The sequence below is a fragment of the Anoplopoma fimbria genome, chromosome 1 (assembly GCF_027596085.1).
Source record: "Anoplopoma fimbria isolate UVic2021 breed Golden Eagle Sablefish chromosome 1, Afim_UVic_2022, whole genome shotgun sequence".
In the NCBI taxonomy this organism is placed as follows: domain Eukaryota; kingdom Metazoa; phylum Chordata; class Actinopteri; order Perciformes; family Anoplopomatidae; genus Anoplopoma; species Anoplopoma fimbria.
In genome coordinates this window covers 28,096,668-28,114,496 of record NC_072449.1, presented here as the reverse complement: position 1 = coordinate 28,114,496, position 17,829 = coordinate 28,096,668, and the positions used below count along the sequence as shown (strand labels likewise).

Genomic DNA, 17,829 nt, shown 5'->3' with positions numbered 1-17,829 from the left:
CTGTCTCTGTGTGTGTGTGTGTGTGTGTGTGTGTGTGTGTGTGTGTGTGTGTGTGTGTGTGTGTGTGTGTGTGTGTGTGTGTGTGTGTGTGTGTGTGTGTGTGTGTGTGTGTGTGTGTGTCCAGAGGCGTGAAAGTCGTTACTTCCCTCGGCTATCACTTCTCTGGAGCTATATGAACCTTTTAACACATTCTTTTGCGGCTTAGTTATTGTAGCTGCCTCCAGCATATCCAGATGTGTTGTTGGTAGTCAAATATTATTTTCTGATAGTCATGAAAATCACGACAGTATTTGACTAAATATTTGAATATCAAAAGAAGAATATCAGACCATCAGAGATCCTAATCAGAAGCCCCCCTTCCCAACTAAACTACAGTCCCACCACACCTCACTGATTCAACCAGTTAAACTCTTTTTAAACTCATTTACTGCAACACCAGGTGTTTCAATCCTAAATGAAGAGGATTTATTCTGCTCCAAAAGAGGCATTCACTGTCCGACGCCAGGGAGAAACACAATAAAAGGTATTTTATTCTATTTTTATTTTATTGTATAGTATGTGTATTTATTGTCTGTGTAGTTGTATAGTATGTGTATTTATTGTCTGTGTAGTTGTATAGTATGTGTATTTATTGTCTGTGTAGTTGTATAGTATGTGTATTTATTGTCTGTGTAGTTGTATAGTATGTGTATTTATTGTCTGTGTAGTTGTATAGTATGTGTATTTATTGTCTGTGTAGTTGTATAGTATGTGTATTTATTGTCTGTGTAGTTGTATAGTATGTGTATTTATTGTCTGTGTAGTTGTATAGTATGTGTATTTATTGTCTGTGTAGTTGTATAGTATGTGTATTTATTGTCTGTGTAGTTGTATAGTATGTGTATTTATTGTCTGTGTAGTTGTATAGTATGTGTATTTATTGTCTGTGTAGTTGTATAGTATGTGTATTTATTGTCTGTGTAGTTGTATAGTATGTGTATTTATTGTCTGTGTAGTTGTATAGTATGTGTATTTATTGTCTGTGTAGTTGTATAGTATGTGTATTTATTGTCTGTGTAGTTGTATAGTATGTGTATTTATTGTCTGTGTAGTTGTATAGTATGTGTATTTATTGTCTGTGTAGTTGTATAGTATGTGTATTTATTGTCTGTGTAGTTGTATAGTATGTGTATTTATTGTCTGTGTTTCTGGTCTGGGGGTGAATACACATCTTCCTCGCTGCAGACGGAGGCCTGTGGATGTGAATGCTTCACCCTAATGGGTCAATGGAGATGTAATCGATGCGCACACGGGAGGTCGGAGGGATTAAGACTGAGAGAAAAGAGTCCGAGGAAATAAGGAATAACAGGAAAAGGATGCATACAAGTGTTTTAGTAGCTACAAAGATCCAGCTTCCATTTCATATCTGTAAAGGTGTGATAGAATGGTTTGTGTTGCCTTCACTGACCCTTCCACTGATGATAATATTGCTTTAATAATCAATCACAGTGATGATTTTTCTTAATGTTTATCAGAAACATATATATATAATAAACTCATGTTGCAGTCAGACTCTCATCACCTGTTAAGACTCGATTATCGCCTGTTTGCAAAACGCTGTCGGGTCGATTAACAGGCGGAGAGAGTTTAACACCTCAATGTCTGTAATGATGCAATTAAGCTCTGCAGAGGTGATATCTACTGTAGTTATAGATATATAGAGGAAAAAACACAACTAAAACTGTGACCTCCAACTTGTGATCATGATAATTAAAATTCAATTCAATTCAGTTTATTTTGTAGAGCCCAGAATCACAAATTACAAATTTGCCTCAGAGGGCTTTATTAAATCTGTGCAGGTTCAATTTAATACAATCAGATTACATTACATTACATTACATTACATAATATTACATAACATTACATTATATTACATTACATTACATTACATTATATTACATTACATTACATTACATTACATTACATTACATTATATTACATTACATTATATTACATTACATTACATTATATTACATTACATTACATTACATTACATTACATTACATTACATTACATTACATTATTATTACATAATATTACATTACATAACATTACATTACATTACATTACATTACATTACATTACATTACATTACATTACATTACATTACATTACATTATATTATATTACATTACATTACATTATATTACATTACATTACATTACATTACATTACATTACATTACATTACATTACATTACATTATATTACATTACATTACATTACATTACATTACATTACATTACATTACATTACATTATACATTACATTACATTACATTACATTACATTACATTACATTACATTACATTACATTACATTACATTACATTATAGTACATACATTACATCCAAACATTACATTAGTGTATTACATTACATTACATTACTAGTACAGAAGTCATCAGTGCATTACATTCTTAAACAACATAATACATTACCATTACAGAAACAAACTAATAGGAATACAATAAGTGCTAAGCGGAAGGCTCAGGGTGCAATACCATAACTATAATTATTCTCTCTGTATTTATAAGATTTTTCTCTTAGTTACATTTTTTTTCTTACTTACTTGTTTAAAATACATTTTTTCTACTATGTCTCTTGTTTGCACTATATCTATAAAGGATATATAAACTACAGTACATTACATTACAGTCATTTAGCGACTTACAGGAAGTGTATTCAACATAGGTATTCAAGAGAACTACTAGTCACCAGAAGTCATAAGTGCATCTCCTTTCTTAAACAAGCATCTTAAAGCATAAACCAGAGCAAAAGTATAGTGCAGAGGCAAGTTACTACGAAAACAATAATTGCAACAGACTAATACGAATATAATAAGTGAATATAATAGATTAGGAGGCCAGATTTGGGTGGTGATCCACATGTGGGATACATTACATTTACATTACATTACAGTCATTTAGCAGACGCTTTTATATTAGAAACGTTGCTTATTTTAGCTTTAACTTTGTTGCCACTGGGAACATCTGAAACCTGGAATTTCCAACATCCCAATCATGTTGCTCTGGAAAAAGATGACCTAAATCTTGGGTGAATGGGTGAATTTTGGATGTCAACTGCACGTTTTTCCACTGAATCCATAGGTAATAGGATATTTCGTTTGAACCAGGTTTATGTATTTCAACCCCGTCTCTGGATGGCTTTAATGCTCCTTGAAGGCCCCTAAACACACACTTGGCCATCTCCTCTCTCTGCAGGCTGTCTCTCATCCCAATGGGCCTCCGTCGTCCATTAACACCTCTATAATTGATTCAACAATAGCCCACACTAATGGAGGAAACAGCAGATCAGCCGGCCAGGAGCACAGTGAATAATCAACCCCCCACCCTTCTTCTTCATATTGAAAATGAGCAGCTTGATAGCACTTTCTCGCTTTCCTTCCAGCTGCATATCAGGCAGACTGAGGTCAAAAGCATAACAGCGCCACCTGGTGGCCACTAGAGAGGTAAACAGGTTTGTTTGTTGTTTATTAGTTGTTGCCCTTACTGTATTTGTATCAGTTCGCTGCACTTATTGAATTTGTATTTGTTTACTGCACTTATCCTATTCGTAGTAGTTTGTAGCACTTATTATATTCGTATTAGTCTGTTGCAATTATTGTTTTCGTAGTAATTTGCCTCTGCACTATACTTTTGCTCTGGTTTATGCTTTAAGATGCTTGTTTAAGAAAGGAGATGCACTTATGACTTCTGGTGACTAGTAGTTCTCTTGAATACCTATGTTGAATACACTTCCTGTAAGTCGCTTTGGATAAAAGCGTCTGCTAAATGACTGTAATGTAATGTAATGTAATGTAATGTAATGTTTGGTTCTTCATAGTCTGGCAGGTTTTTGTTTGTTCTTTTCTGTTAGTGACACTGTCCAAAACTATAAAGCAAACTAAATCAAATGCAAGTCCCTTCACTAGTAGTGTTTGAACATAAAAATGATGTTGAATGAATGATGAATGTTTTTTATTCCACAATACGTTTAGTACCCAAATAATAATCAATCCTTTATTAGTCCCACAATGGGGAAATTATTTCTCTGCATTTAACCCATCCCGGAGGAGCAGTGGGCTGCAATGAAGCGCCCGGGGAGCAACTTGGGGTTAGGTGTCTTGCTCAAGGACACCTCGGCATGTTGCCGGTAGAGGGGTTTGAACCACCAACCTTGTGGTTACGGGACAAGCGCTCTACCTCATGTGCCACAGCCGCCCACATTCTTCATAGTCTGGCAGGTTTTTGTTTGTGTTCTTTTCTGTTAGTGACACTGTGCTAAACTGAGTCCAAAACTAGTCCCTTCACTAGTAGTGTTTGAACATAAAAATGATGTTGAATGAATGATGAACGTTTTTTATTCCACAATACGTTTAGTACCCAAATATGATAAAAGTCAAATCTAACTGTTTGTTACATCATGGAACCAGATAAGCTGGCAAGATATGAAATGTTCTTGCATCATTATAATTATCATTATCACAGATCCCACACACTAGAAGGTACATGCTCCTTATTTAGACAGTTGTGCCTTTTACAAATCATGTCCAATCATTTGAATTGACCGCAGGTGCACTCCAATCAAGGCGCAGAAACATCTCAGAGATGATGGAGAGAAACGGGAGGCACCGAATCCTCTCTGAGAACACACTTCCTGTAGAGGCGGAGATCAGCTGAAGTTGTAATCACCTGCTGGTCAGCAAACCAGCACAGGGAGGTCATGTGATGTGTCTTTTACATTCACAGACTGATTCTGCACAGACTTCTATACAAATCTGTGTGGGAGAGAATACACACCACATAAGTGACCTTGAATTCAGAGGGATTGCATCTATATCACACCACCACAAATGTTTTGCTTACTTTCCTTTCTAATCAAATCACCACCATGTGTTTTTCAGGTTCTGTGGTATTTAATGTAATTTTTGTTTCTTCTTTGTCCCTACAAAGAAGAAACAACGGCTTTGGCGTAGTGGAGAGCAAGGTAGTTCTCCAATCAGAGGGTCGGTGGTTCGATACCCGGCTTCGGCAGTCGATGTGTCCTTGGGCAAGACACTTAACCCCAAGTTGCTCCCGAAGGCCATCGGTGTGGACTGGATGATGAATGTTAGTTAGAGTCTGATGGTGGCACCTTGATGGTAGCCTGTCATCAGTGTGTGAATGGGTGAATGATATGTAACATACTACTGACTGTAAGTCGCTTTGGAGAAAAGCGTCTGCTACATGACTGTAATGTAATGTAATGTCCCTCCTGTCTGCTGACCAGCAGGTGATTATGAATAGAGTTGATTAATGCCTCTACAAGACATTCCTGTTTTTTAATCTTTCTCACAGATTTAAACGCTGCTTTAATGGGAGAAAAAAAAAGAAATAAACTATTCATTTAGAGCCTAACAGTGTGCAGAATTATTTTATGCCATATATTTATTCTCTAAAAATAACTGACTCAGCCAAATAATATCATTTCTGTGTGTGAACTAAAATATCCTTAATGGATCTGTGCTTTGGCCCTGTGGGATAACTCTCCATGTGGGATAACTGTCCATGTAGCCATGATGCCAACCAATGTGTTATATCAGGCAAAAAAAAAAGATGAGACAATCAATCCTCCTTATGTAGCTGCATGAGAAATATCAAGATGTTACCCTGGATATATTAAGCAATATTCACAGAATGGAGGTCTAGAAAAACATTATATAATCATCATTATAATACCTGAAATCAGAGAGGCATGACACATTTTTCAATTCTGACAAAAGGTCCTGATTGGTTACATTTGATGGTTTTGCTCACAAACAAAGGTATTTAACAAGATTTAATCTCACTGGTTAAACTCAAGAAGCAGAAAAAGAACAAGCACATGCTTACAACCCATTTATTCCTGGTTTCTATTTTGTGCATAACACGGCAATAAAAACCCGACGGATCTAAAAGGTAACACTTGGATGAAAAGAAGAGGCGACGCGAGGAGGACAATGAGCGGGCTGGCCGACTTTACAAAGGCTTCAGATGAAAGCACGAGCCGTCTGCTGGCGACTGAGGGGGAACGGAGTCAGGTGAATCATTGACTGGGCAATAATAAAAAAAATAAAAAAGCCATTGCGCTCCTACTTGGACCTGAGGTTACCAGACACACAGACGGACGTTTTAAAAAGGCACTTAACGAGGGGGATGAATGATGTGTCAGTGCATTTTAAACCCAAATTCCACTTCTTCAAAGACATTTCTCTACAACAGACCTGGTCTGTGGGATATTTTCTCAATATAGAAGGCCTATGTAAGTATTTGCTGCATACTATAGACTTCTACTATATAAATTATATAAAATCCCCCCAGTACAGCAGACCACATGGGCCTGTAAACTGCAACGGCTTGATGGAGAAAGTCAGTTAAAACCAGATTATATATATATATATGTATTTTTCCCATAAAACATTTGCATCCAGGAACATCAATTTGGGCTTAGAGTTACCTTTGGTTTGTCTGTGCTTCTGTACTCACGAGTACATGCTGCTAGGGCTGGGCGGCACGATCAAAATCTATCAGTCTTATATATACATATACATATATATCACGATGTAGCATGTTTTCTGATGGTTCAATAAATAAACAATATGAACTAAGCACATAGATTTGGATACTCCTGTGTGAATTAAATACTTGAATACGGAGTATTTTTCTCATTTAAAGAAAAACTTTAGTGCAAAAATAATCAGATTTTCTTGGCAGTTTGAGATAGTTTGTGCTTGTTATTATGAATTAAGATGGAGTGATGGCGTATCACGATATGATTCCTTTGAAAGATGATGAATCAAGATGTTGAATTATCGCCCAGCCCTACCTGCTGCACATAAAGAGAGAATCCTCCAAAAAAACTAATTGGTTGTAATGTTGGATTGTTCAATTTAGGAACATTAAATCCTTGCAATCTCTTTTGTAAGCGACAAAACAAATCTGATCAGAAGAACAGAGTTTATGTTCATCCACATTTGTTCCACTGACATGAATGGAACGATGGATATGAATGGAAAGCAAATTCAACAGACTGTGAGGTTGTTTTGTTTAGAATCTATGAGATTCATTTCACCATCTGCAACGCTGATGATTTCAGAACAGAAAATATACTTTTACATATACTTTCCATTCCATAAAGGTGTCTTGTGTCTACTTTTGGGAGACAGTAATTAATAAACAACATTCTGATTTTAGGTGGATTCTCACTTTACAAAAACTAAAGGTTTATAAAATGATACACAAACGTTTGAAATCACATATTCAAAACAGTTGCATATGATATGTCTAGGGATTGCACATACTATCATAGATCTATACAGTATATACCATTTAACATTCTAGTATAAAATATAGTCCTAGGCCTATCAATAGATTTATTTTCATATACATTCGGGGTAAAGCGTAGGCTGGGCTGGATCTCGTATGAAAGCAACATTTAAATACACTTAAACACAATCTGGTCAATGCTTAGAAGGTCGTTTCTACACAATCTGAGTCAGCTTTATTTAAAGCTGATTAAAAAACAAATGCAGGGACACACATAGAAATGTCATGACTGGCATTATGTCCATATTTCATGTTGGTTTGCATGTTTAGTTTTAAAAAGGAGATTTTTTTCGATTGTGCACCGAAAGACAGATTCAGTCATGAAACAATTAAAAAATACATTTGCATTTCAAATTTAAGGTACACTTTGTCATGATAACTGTCAGTTTTGAATGTAAATTGCATTAGCAAAGGCTTAAATATTTCATTTAGACCAAGAAATGGCACTGCAACTTGTTGTGATTCAGAACAGCCTGCATTTAGTCTGATAACAGTCTGATTTCTGACCTCCTTCTGCATGCAACAGTTTGTTCATCAACAAGGAAGAAATGAAACAACCACTGCCACCGTCTGAAGTATTTTGACATTTGTGTCCAAACAAGCTTTTGTGCTTTAACAATGTTGAGTTTACTGCTACAATAAACACTGAACCGTGGCTACTTTCTGTGAGTTTGAGAAGGGTCATTTGGAACAATGAACACGACTAAATGAGGTCTGCTAACAAGCAGCAATGCTAGCTACCTTTAGCAAATAAAACCAGTGACAACGATATATTAATACACTGGTGGCCTTTAGAGAAAAAGAGACATTTCAGTAGTACTGTTGGCACGGTTTGTTGATTAAGGTGCATATTCAAGTTGGGGTGAGAATATTTTTTTATATGTGATGACGGCATCTTTCATATGATTGCAATGGTGGGGTACGTTTTTCTTTGTAGAAAAGTGAGACTTTAGCTTGAGTCTGATTATTTCCAGCTGCTAACAGTAGCTAGCTGGCAGTGCTAATGTGAGCAGGATCCTACCCGACTCAAAAAGTTGGCTACAAAAAGTAGCCACTCAGCTGTTGATTGGCCCTGATTATCTGACTCACACAGTGCATCATAAAAGGCTTTTTTAGGTCTGATAAATGTTAACATTATTTGACGGTGTGAGTTGTTGGAGTCGAGACCTTTGCAAAGGAAGTTTTCTGAACTGTGGGTCACCGTGTCGCTTCTCTTCTGGGTCTCGCTGAGCTCCTTTGCAGACGTCTCCTTTTGGTTCGCGATACGACTCTGGAGTGACAAAAAAAGCAAACACAAAATATAAAACACAAACTAACCCCATATCAAAAGCTGTGTGACCTAGATTGGGCAAATCTAGTGGATGATGAATAAAAACTATGCTAAATTTGAGGAATCTATAAATCAGGACTTTTTTATTGATAAAATAATATTGGAAATGCCAGTTCAATTGAAATAAAAATGATATATATATATATATATTCAACACATAACTATTCACCAACATCTACAGTTAGAGCCTGAGGCAGTTGTCAGAGAGGACGGACAAAAATATGGCAAATGCAAATGGCATAAACTAAGGTTCTCTTATGTAAAAGCCAAAGAACCTGCCTGGTACTGTATTGGTTCCTGGTTTGGTTTCCATGTAAACCATCATCACGTCTCTCTCTCTTTCTTGACGGTGACGTCCCCACTGGCGGCTCCGCTCCCGGCCGCCGACGCAGCACCAGCACCAGCACCAGCACCAGCTCCGGGCCCGTTCCCGTTCCCTGCTCCGGGTGCGGCAGCTGATGCGGCTCCTGCTCCAGCGGTGCCAAGAATGGTGGAGACCTCTCCCTGCATGAAGGCCCAGGGGGGACTGTTAGGAGAGATGTCCAACGGACAGCGCTCTCCGCTGGGGCAGTACACCTCCCCATCGCCCCGCCGGCCCTGAATGTACACTCTGGTGCAGGGGAAGCAGAACCTAAGTTTGGGGAAGGTTGAGAGGACAAGAGGTTACTACAACAAAACTATAAGAATACCAACGACTAATGATTACTGCAGTAATAATCAACTATTTGTTCAAGTAACTAATCATGTTTTGCAGTATTTACAATATCAAAATTAAGAAACGACCTGGGTATACGATGAGGTCTTAAATTTCTTATTTTGTCTGCTCAAAAACAAAGAAACATAAATGAGCCTTCTGCGCTGCCATAACAAGATACAACTATAGCTAAACAAAACTAACCTATGCCCTGGCACTGATGGACACTGAACAAAGTGTGTGTCTTCCAGCCTCTCGTGGCACAAGGTGCAGGACAGAGTGTTGCCAGTTGAATGGGCGTTGCTGGCAGATGCTGATCCCAGCTCAGAGGCACCACTGTGGGGCAACGCCGCAGCTGTGGTGGCCGCCTCTGCCGAGATGCTGGATCCCAGTGGCTCCCCTCCGGACCTGGATGCAAGGGGCCGCGGCTGCCTGGCCGGAGACGAGGCGGGCTTGGGACTGGTCTGGCTCACACCTCCAGCCAGGCTCGAGGACGAAGAAGGCAGACCTGCACTCTTGCTGTTGCTGCTGCCAGCCACAGCTGTGTGGATCTGGGACTGGATCTTGGCCTGGTTCTGGGACGAGCTGAGCTCTCGTTCCAGCTCCGGAGTGATGAAAGGGGCGATCCCCATCCCCATCATCCCTATCCCCATCCCCAGCTGCTGTCTGCGGCTCATCTCGGCCAGCACTGGAGCAGGGAAGATCATGGAGCTGCTCATGGGGGCTGTCCTGGCAGTCAAACCCGCAGGCATGCTCGCAAGTAGCCCATGAGGAATCCCTGCAATGCTTTGAGTCACCAAACTGGGAGGGATGGCAGCTCCCAGCATGGGTCTTCTGCTGCCACTGGGACTCTGACGGTTCACCTCCTGAGGCTGCAGCCCATTGGGTGGCACTCGGATGGCCGACACGGTGCTTTCCCCTCTCCCTCTTTCGAACCTGGGGACGTCTTTATTGGGAGAAGGACCAGGTGACCTCACGGTGCCGTCCTGCATCCCGTGGGTTCGTTTGAGCTGCCTGGCGTTGGAGATCAGGAACTCGATCTGATTGGCTCCCTCGTAGTTCACACAGCCACGACAGACCACCTCGCTGAAGTCCCACACCACAGTCCACGGCATCTTCGGCAGGTCGCACAGGTAGCACCACTGGCGCCTGGAGGAGGAGGAGGAGGAGGAGGAAGAGGAGGGGGAGGACGACATGGCCGGCCAGCTAGCTAGCTAGCACACGTTAGCTAGGCTAAGCTAGGACAGGTGCACTCCTGGTCGTTGCTCTAAAGTGTCCGATTCAACGGCCTCCAACCCGCGTTAGAGTAATATCACACATCGTAGAGTACATTCAGGTTCTTTAAGCTGCTTTTTCTCCATATGTTTGTGTTGTTTACCCACTCCGGCCTCCTCCGGACTGCTGTCAACCGCTCTCCAGACGAGGCGGTGGGACGTTACGTAATCATGCGAGGTGCATTGTGGGGGTTTGAGTCCACGCAACCAGACTCACATTATATTATATTATATTATATTATATTATATTATATTATATTATATTATATTATATTATATTATATTATATTACATTATATTATATTATATTATATTATATTATATTATATTATATTACATTACATTACATTATATTATATTATATTATATTACATTACATTATATTATATTATATTATATTACATTACATTATATTACATTACATTATATTATATTATATTATATTATATTACATTATATTATATTATATTACATTATATTATATTATATTATATTATATTACATTACATTACATTATATTATATTACATTACATTACATTATTATATTATATTATATTACATTACATTACATTACATTATATTATATTATATTATATTATATTATATTACATTACATTACATTACATTATATTACATTACATTACATTACATTATATTATATTATATTATATTATATTACATTATATTATATTACATTACATTATATTATATTATATTATATTATATTACATTACATTATATTATATTATATTATATTACATTACATTACATTACATTATATTACATTACATTACATTACATTATATTATATTATATTATATTACATTACATTACATTATATTATATTATATTACATTAATTATATTATATTATATTATATTACATTACATTATATTATATTACATTACATTACATTATATTATATTACATTAATTAAAATTATATTATATTATATTATATTAATTATATTACATTACATTATATTATATTATATTATATTATATTACATTACATTATATTACATTACATTACAATTATATTACATTACTATTATATTACATTGTTTACATTATATTCATTACATTATATTATATTACATTACATTATATTATATTACATTACACTACATTACATTATATTACATTACATTACATTATATTATATTACATTACATTACATTACATTATATTATATTATATTACATTACATTACATTACATTACATTACATTACATTATATTACATTACATTACATTACATTATTATATTATATTATATTACATTACATTACATTATATTACATTACATTACATTACATTACATTACATTACATTACATTCATTAGCATTATATTATATTATATTACATTATATTACATTACTATTATTCATACATATATTACATTACATTAACTACTAGTCATAGAATCATTGCATCTCCTATTTCTTAAACAAGCATCTTAAAGCATGCAACAAAAACCAGAGCAAAAGTATAGTGCAGAGGCAAATTACTACGAATGCAATTGCAATAATTGCAACAAACTAATACGAATGCAATAAGTGCAGTAAACTAATACGAATGCAATAAGTGCAATAAACTAATACGAATGCAATAAATGCAACAAACTAATATGAATACAATAAATGCAACAAACTAATATGAATGCAATAAATGCAACAAACTAATATGAATACAAAATGCAATAAACTAATACGAATGCAATAAATGCAACAAACTAATATGAATGCAATAAGTGCAATAAACTAATACGAATGCAATAAATGCAATAAACTAATATGAATGCAATAAATGCAATAAACTAATACGAATGCAATAAGTGCAACAAACTAATATGAATGCAATAAATGCAATAAACTAATACGAATGCAATAAATGCAACAAACTAATACGAATACAATAAATGCAATAAACTAATACGAATGCAATAAATGCAACAAACTAATATGAATACAATAAATGCAATAAACTAATATGAATACAATAAATGCAATAAACTAATACGAATGCAATAAATGCAACAAACTAATATGAATGCAATAAATGCAACAAACTAATACGAATGCAATAAATGCAACAAACTAATATGAATGCAATAAATGCAATAAACTAATATGAATACAATAAGTGCAATAAATGAATACAATAAATGAATACAATAAATGCAATAAACTAATATGAATGCAATAAATGCAACAAACTAATACGAATGCAATAAATGCAACAAACTAATACGAATGCAATAAATGCAATAAACTAATATGAATGCAATAAGTGCAAACTAATACGAATTCAATAAGTGCAACAAACTAATATGAATACAATAAATGCAACAAACTAATATGAATGCAATAAATGCAATAAACTAATATGAATGCAATAAATGCAATAAACTAATACGAATACAATAAATGCAACAAACTAATACGAATGCAATAAGTGCAATAAACTAATACGAATGCAATAAATGCAACAAACTAATATGAATGCAATAAATGCAATAAACTAATACGAATGCAATAAATGCAATAAATGCAATAAACTAATATGAATGCAGTAAATGCTAGGAGGAAGGCTCAGTGTTTGGTGCCTGGTGTTGGAACTACAACTACAATTGACCCGGAAGTGAAGGAAGCTGAGGTCAGAGTTCATTCGGTGTCAACACATGTGCGTCCGGAGAGCCATGCGTTAGAGCTAGAACACGTCTAATCCCAGCGGGTTGTGGTTATTTGTCAACATAACAATGCCTGGGCAGATATCCTCTTCATCAAGCGAGGATGAAGAGGACGTCCATGCAACAGAATCACCTGTAAAGCAAAAAGAAACAGGTAAGTTCTCACGCATTTTTCTTTTTGCACAAAGATTACATTACATTACATTACATTACATTACAGTACATTACATTACATACATTAGCATTTAGACGCTTTTATCCAAAGCGACTTACAGGAAGTGTATTCAACATAGGTATTCAAGAGAACTACTAGTCACCAGAAGTCATCAGTGCATCTCCTTTCTTAAACAAGCATCTTAAAGCATAAACCAGAGCAAAAGTATAGTGCAGAGGCAGATTACTACGAAAACAATAATTGCAACAGACTAATACGAATATAATAAGTGAATATAATAGATTAGGAGGCCAGATTTGGGTGGTGATCCACATGTGGGATATTAGTAACGTTGCTTATTTTAGCTTTAACTTTGTTGCCACTGGGAACATCTGAAACCTGGAATTTCCAACATCCCAATCATGTTGCTCTGGAAAAAGATGACCTAAATCTTGGGTGAATGGGTGGTGTTGGTTGGCAGTTTTACCCAGATATACAATGTAAACAACTGTGGCATGCTGGTTTTGATGCATCTATATTTACTCTAAAAGTCGTGTATTTAAAGTCTAGATCTATTTAAGTACAGCAGTAGCTCAGACTCAAAGTAATGCTCTGAAATGGTCTGTCTTCTAATATTCAAGCCAACGATAGATGTCTCTCCGTGTAATATTCAAACTTCATGACATGATGAATGTGTGCTGTTTGGACCCACAGCTAAGAAGACCACCACGTACCAGTGTCCTGCTGAATTTGTGCCTTTCAGCCATAAGCCCTGCAGCAGCACTCTCACAGAGAGTCTGAAGAGCAACAGCAATGAGTTGTGGCTCATTAAAGCTCCTGCCAGCTTTAACCCAGAATGGTGGGTACAACCTCACACACTTCACTGCTTCCAAAGAGTCTCTCTGCAGAATGATAAACCTGTTCTGGTGTCATAGCAAAGATTCAAATCAAAGAAATCACATGTGGATCACTGCTTTTGTTCTCCCAGTGTTGAGGCTGCGACAAATTCATTAAAAAGTTGAGAGGACAAAACAATTGTAACTGCTAAAACAAAGCCTAGTATTGGCACAAGTCACCTTTAAAGTTTGTTGATTGTTGACTAACGTTAGCCATCATAAGGGGCTGGTCATACCAGACCAAGTACGGCTGTAATAGCATTTTATTTTAAATTTGATTCATTTGTATTGCCAAAACTCCCCACCCCCCAAAAAACCTCTAACGCGGGAAAAAGGAAGAAACCATGGAAAAGCAGCAGAGGAAAGATCCATCTTCTGGGATGGCCAGATGTACAACAGATGTAATGTGTCCAGAATGAACGACATAATAAAAGAACATAGTCAATTCATATGATAGAAATGATACATATGAGAGGAGTTATAGCAGTAGAAGCACCAATAATGGCAAAAATAACAATAGAAATGACTGATATAATAACAGCAGCAGTGGATCAAATTAGAATAATCATAATAATAAAAGCAGTTGTAGTAGCAGTTATAGAAATGTGACTAATAGTGATAACAATAGTAGCAGCAGTGGATGTCAGGCAGGGCCACAGTCCAGATATAACCACGATCCATGTGCAACAGGACAGACACTCCACTGAAGAAGCAAATAAATGCCTATGATTCATTTTAAATGATCTCTTTAGCAATTCACGTGGCAGCATTAGAGGTAAGTCAGACTCAGCATGTAGTACCTCACAGTGGGGGCAGCTTGTGTCTGCTGGTGCCACCAGGTGGAGCTGGAGATGGGCTCCATGCTAACGGAAAGGCAATTTTATTTATGTTGCACATTTCATACCCAAAGTGCATTACAGATTACACAAGATACAACTGAAATGAAAAACAATAAAAGGAAGCAAGAAAAAGCACACCAAATAAAAACAATAAAACAAACTAACAAATGCAATTGATTAAAAGGAAAATGAATTAAAAACAATAGTAAATGGGTAGTTTGGACTTGAAAGTAGTCATGTCGTCTCTGGCAATTTGTTCCACATTCAAGCAAAATGTATGCTAAAGGTAAATTCACTGTGTTTAGTTTTCTGAAGCTTCTGATAGCTCCCTTTTAAGAAAATGAAGTAGTTTGGTGTGAACCTTGTATGACGCCTGACCTTGTCTCCCTCCCTCCCTCCCTCCCTCCCTCCACCCAGCTTCAGCAGCATCAAGGTGCCCCTCTCGGGTCTCCAGACCCTGAAAGTTCCCACGACTCCAGGCGGATCCAAGACTGGGAGCGGCCATCAGATCTACAGTATCCTGGCGTCCCCCCATGGCACCTCCGAGCTCCACCTGCTCACCAGCGACAAGCGGTCCTCGGGCGGCGTGGTTTTCGGCCCTGCTTTTTCGGGCCTGCTGAACGTGTGTGAGAGCTACGGGGACAGCGGCGCCAACCAGGCCCCGCAGGTCATCCCCGCAGCCCTGCCGCCCTCCATACCGCCGGGGCTGAAGCAGCGGTTCCACCCGTTCGGCAGCAAGACCCCTACGTTGACCTGTGTGGCAGAAAGCGAGGTGGACGGGGCCGCCTTGGGGCCCTCGTCGGCGACCCTCCGCCCGCTGGTCGTCAAGCGGTTCGTGGAGGAAACGTGGCAGGAGGAGGAAGGCACAAAAAGGAAGAAGAAGAAGAAAGAGAAGCGGATAAAGATGGAGCGAGTAGAGGAGGCGGAGGTGAAGGTGAAAAAGGAACCTGTGGCGGAAATTCAAGAGGAAGTGACGATGGAGCTCCCCTTTCAGGAGGGCGATGCTTCGGAGGAGAGGAGGAAAAAGAAGAAGAAGAAGAAGGACAGGGAGAGAGAGGAGGTGGAGGAGGGCGTGGAGCCCAGCGTGAGCGTGAAGGTGGAAAAGATGGAGGTGAAATGTGAACCGGTAGACCCTTCGTACAGCGACGTCGGGGAGGGCTCGGGGAGGAAGAAGAAAAAGAAGAAGAAAAGCAAAACTGAGGATGACTAGCCCCATATTCGCTTTGTCGTTTAGTTACGTTATTTTTGGCCTCATGGGAGCCATTATACCACTAGCTTACTCCAGCGCGTTGATCGATGGCATAATGCAGGGATGGCTGTGGCGAGGACATTGCAGTCAAAAAAAAAAAGAACACATTCTGAATCAATTGTGCGGTTGATTCATCCCAACATCTTTTAGGGCCAACGTTCCTCTTGTTTCAACATGGAGAGTGACGGTTTTAAACACACAGAACGTACGCAGCCGCAGCCTCTGAGCCCCTATGAGGGGGAACTTCTGCGTTCTCTGCCAGTGTCTTGTCAGGTCGGGGTAAAGGTTTGATGGGATCATGCTCACACACTGTGTCCGTGTGCAGAATCAGACACACCAAGGCCCGCAGCGTCCCTGGTTTGGGCAGCATGTTCAGAAAACCAGAGATCTAAAGACAGAGTGTAATGTCATGTTTTAGTTTTTTTTTTTTTTTTTTTTTTAAAGGATCTGAGTCACATATATTGGAGAACACATGTTTCAAAATAAACTCCAAAAAAATAAAGAAACCTGTTTGTGTTTTTGTCCTGCAAAGCTTCCAGCGTTTTCTGCCCGTGCCTTGATGGAGCAGTGATTTCATCCAGAAGGAATGGAACTAGAACTCGGTGTTGTAAACTCCCGACTGCAGCTTCTGAATTGTGCAACAATAGGAAAGTGTACAATTTCCCGATCTGTTATTTTCTACTGATTTAAAGATTTTGATGGGAGTTTGCACTCATTAAACTCAAAAAAATCGGTTCTGTGGACAGATATTATACATATTTTCTGAATGTAAAGTGATGAGTATATTTGGCAATAGACTTGATTGTGAAAGGAAGTTGCTGATAATAGGTTCAGATTAATGCTTTGATACAAATTTGTCCTTTTAATAAATAACTGCCTTTCTCCCTGAACTCAGCAGAAGAAAATGTTTGAGAATCTGCTGAAATTGTGCTTTTATTTGCAAATTCACAGTACTTCACTGAAGTACTGTGAATGCCTTCCATTAAATAGGTCCAGCACTGAGTTTCATGATGAACTTTATGATCTGTTCAGTGGCTTTTCAGCTTTGCCACAACTACTCTATAACTATGTAGGAAACTATTGGTGGCTATAATCTGTTGGCATGCTAAAAGTACTATTTGAATAATAATGCGAGTCTGTACAGAACATTGGCATTCAAAGCTCTTTAGGTTGATAGAAAATCCATAAATCTCATCGTATCTGTCGCCAGCAGAAAATCCTTTCAATAAAGGGAGATAAGCAGCTGTGACAGACAGATGGCGCCACACTCCAGCGTGTCTCCTGCGTGGAGCGACCTGCCTTCCTCTAAACAACATCTG

The 17,829-nt window shown here is 37.8% G+C and overlaps 2 protein-coding genes across 3 annotated transcripts; one reads left to right on the top strand and one right to left on the bottom strand.

Moving 5' to 3' along the window:
• Positions 1 to 4,661: 4,661 nt before the first annotated feature.
• On the bottom strand, positions 4,662 to 10,849 carry irf2bp1 (interferon regulatory factor 2 binding protein 1). Of its 2 annotated transcripts, XR_008531170.1 has the most exons (4): positions 9,611 to 10,849; positions 8,992 to 9,343; positions 8,550 to 8,652; positions 4,662 to 4,816 (listed from the first exon to the last, which is right to left on the bottom strand). XR_008531170.1 is itself a non-coding variant. In XM_054597315.1 (3 exons), the coding sequence occupies exons 1-2, from the start codon at positions 10,600 to 10,602 to the stop codon at positions 9,037 to 9,039; spliced, it is 1,299 nt and encodes a 432-aa protein (XP_054453290.1). In that variant the 5' UTR covers positions 10,603 to 10,849; the 3' UTR covers positions 5,903 to 8,652; positions 8,992 to 9,036. The 2 variants fall into 2 exon arrangements, 1 of the variants encoding a protein (XP_054453290.1); XM_054597315.1 differs by lacking the exon at positions 4,662 to 4,816 and having other exon boundaries at positions 5,903 to 8,652.
• Positions 10,850 to 13,334: 2,485 nt separating this feature from the next.
• Positions 13,335 to 16,613, top strand: polr1g (RNA polymerase I subunit G). The gene is made up of 3 exons (XM_054602789.1): positions 13,335 to 13,526; positions 14,241 to 14,385; positions 15,679 to 16,613. The coding sequence occupies exons 1-3, from the start codon at positions 13,442 to 13,444 to the stop codon at positions 16,469 to 16,471; spliced, it is 1,023 nt and encodes a 340-aa protein (XP_054458764.1). The 5' UTR covers positions 13,335 to 13,441; the 3' UTR covers positions 16,472 to 16,613.
• Positions 16,614 to 17,829: the final 1,216 nt, after the last annotated feature.

Excerpts from the sequence above, each read along its gene's own strand:
- polr1g (XM_054602789.1), top strand. The coding sequence starts at position 13,442 with ATGCCTGGGCAGATATCCTCTTCATCAAGCGAGGATGAAGAGGACGTC. Across the intron at positions 13,527-14,240 it reads TGTAAAGCAAAAAGAAACAG|CTAAGAAGACCACCACGTAC; the intron begins GTAAGTTCTCAC and ends TTGGACCCACAG. Across the intron at positions 14,386-15,678 it reads GCCAGCTTTAACCCAGAATG|CTTCAGCAGCATCAAGGTGC; the intron begins GTGGGTACAACC and ends CCCTCCACCCAG.
- irf2bp1 (XM_054597315.1), bottom strand. The coding sequence starts at position 10,602 with ATGTCGTCCTCCCCCTCCTCTTCCTCCTCCTCCTCCTCCTCCTCCAGG. Across the intron at positions 9,344-9,610 it reads CCATCAGTGCCAGGGCATAG|GTTCTGCTTCCCCTGCACCA; the intron begins GTTAGTTTTGTT and ends CCCCAAACTTAG.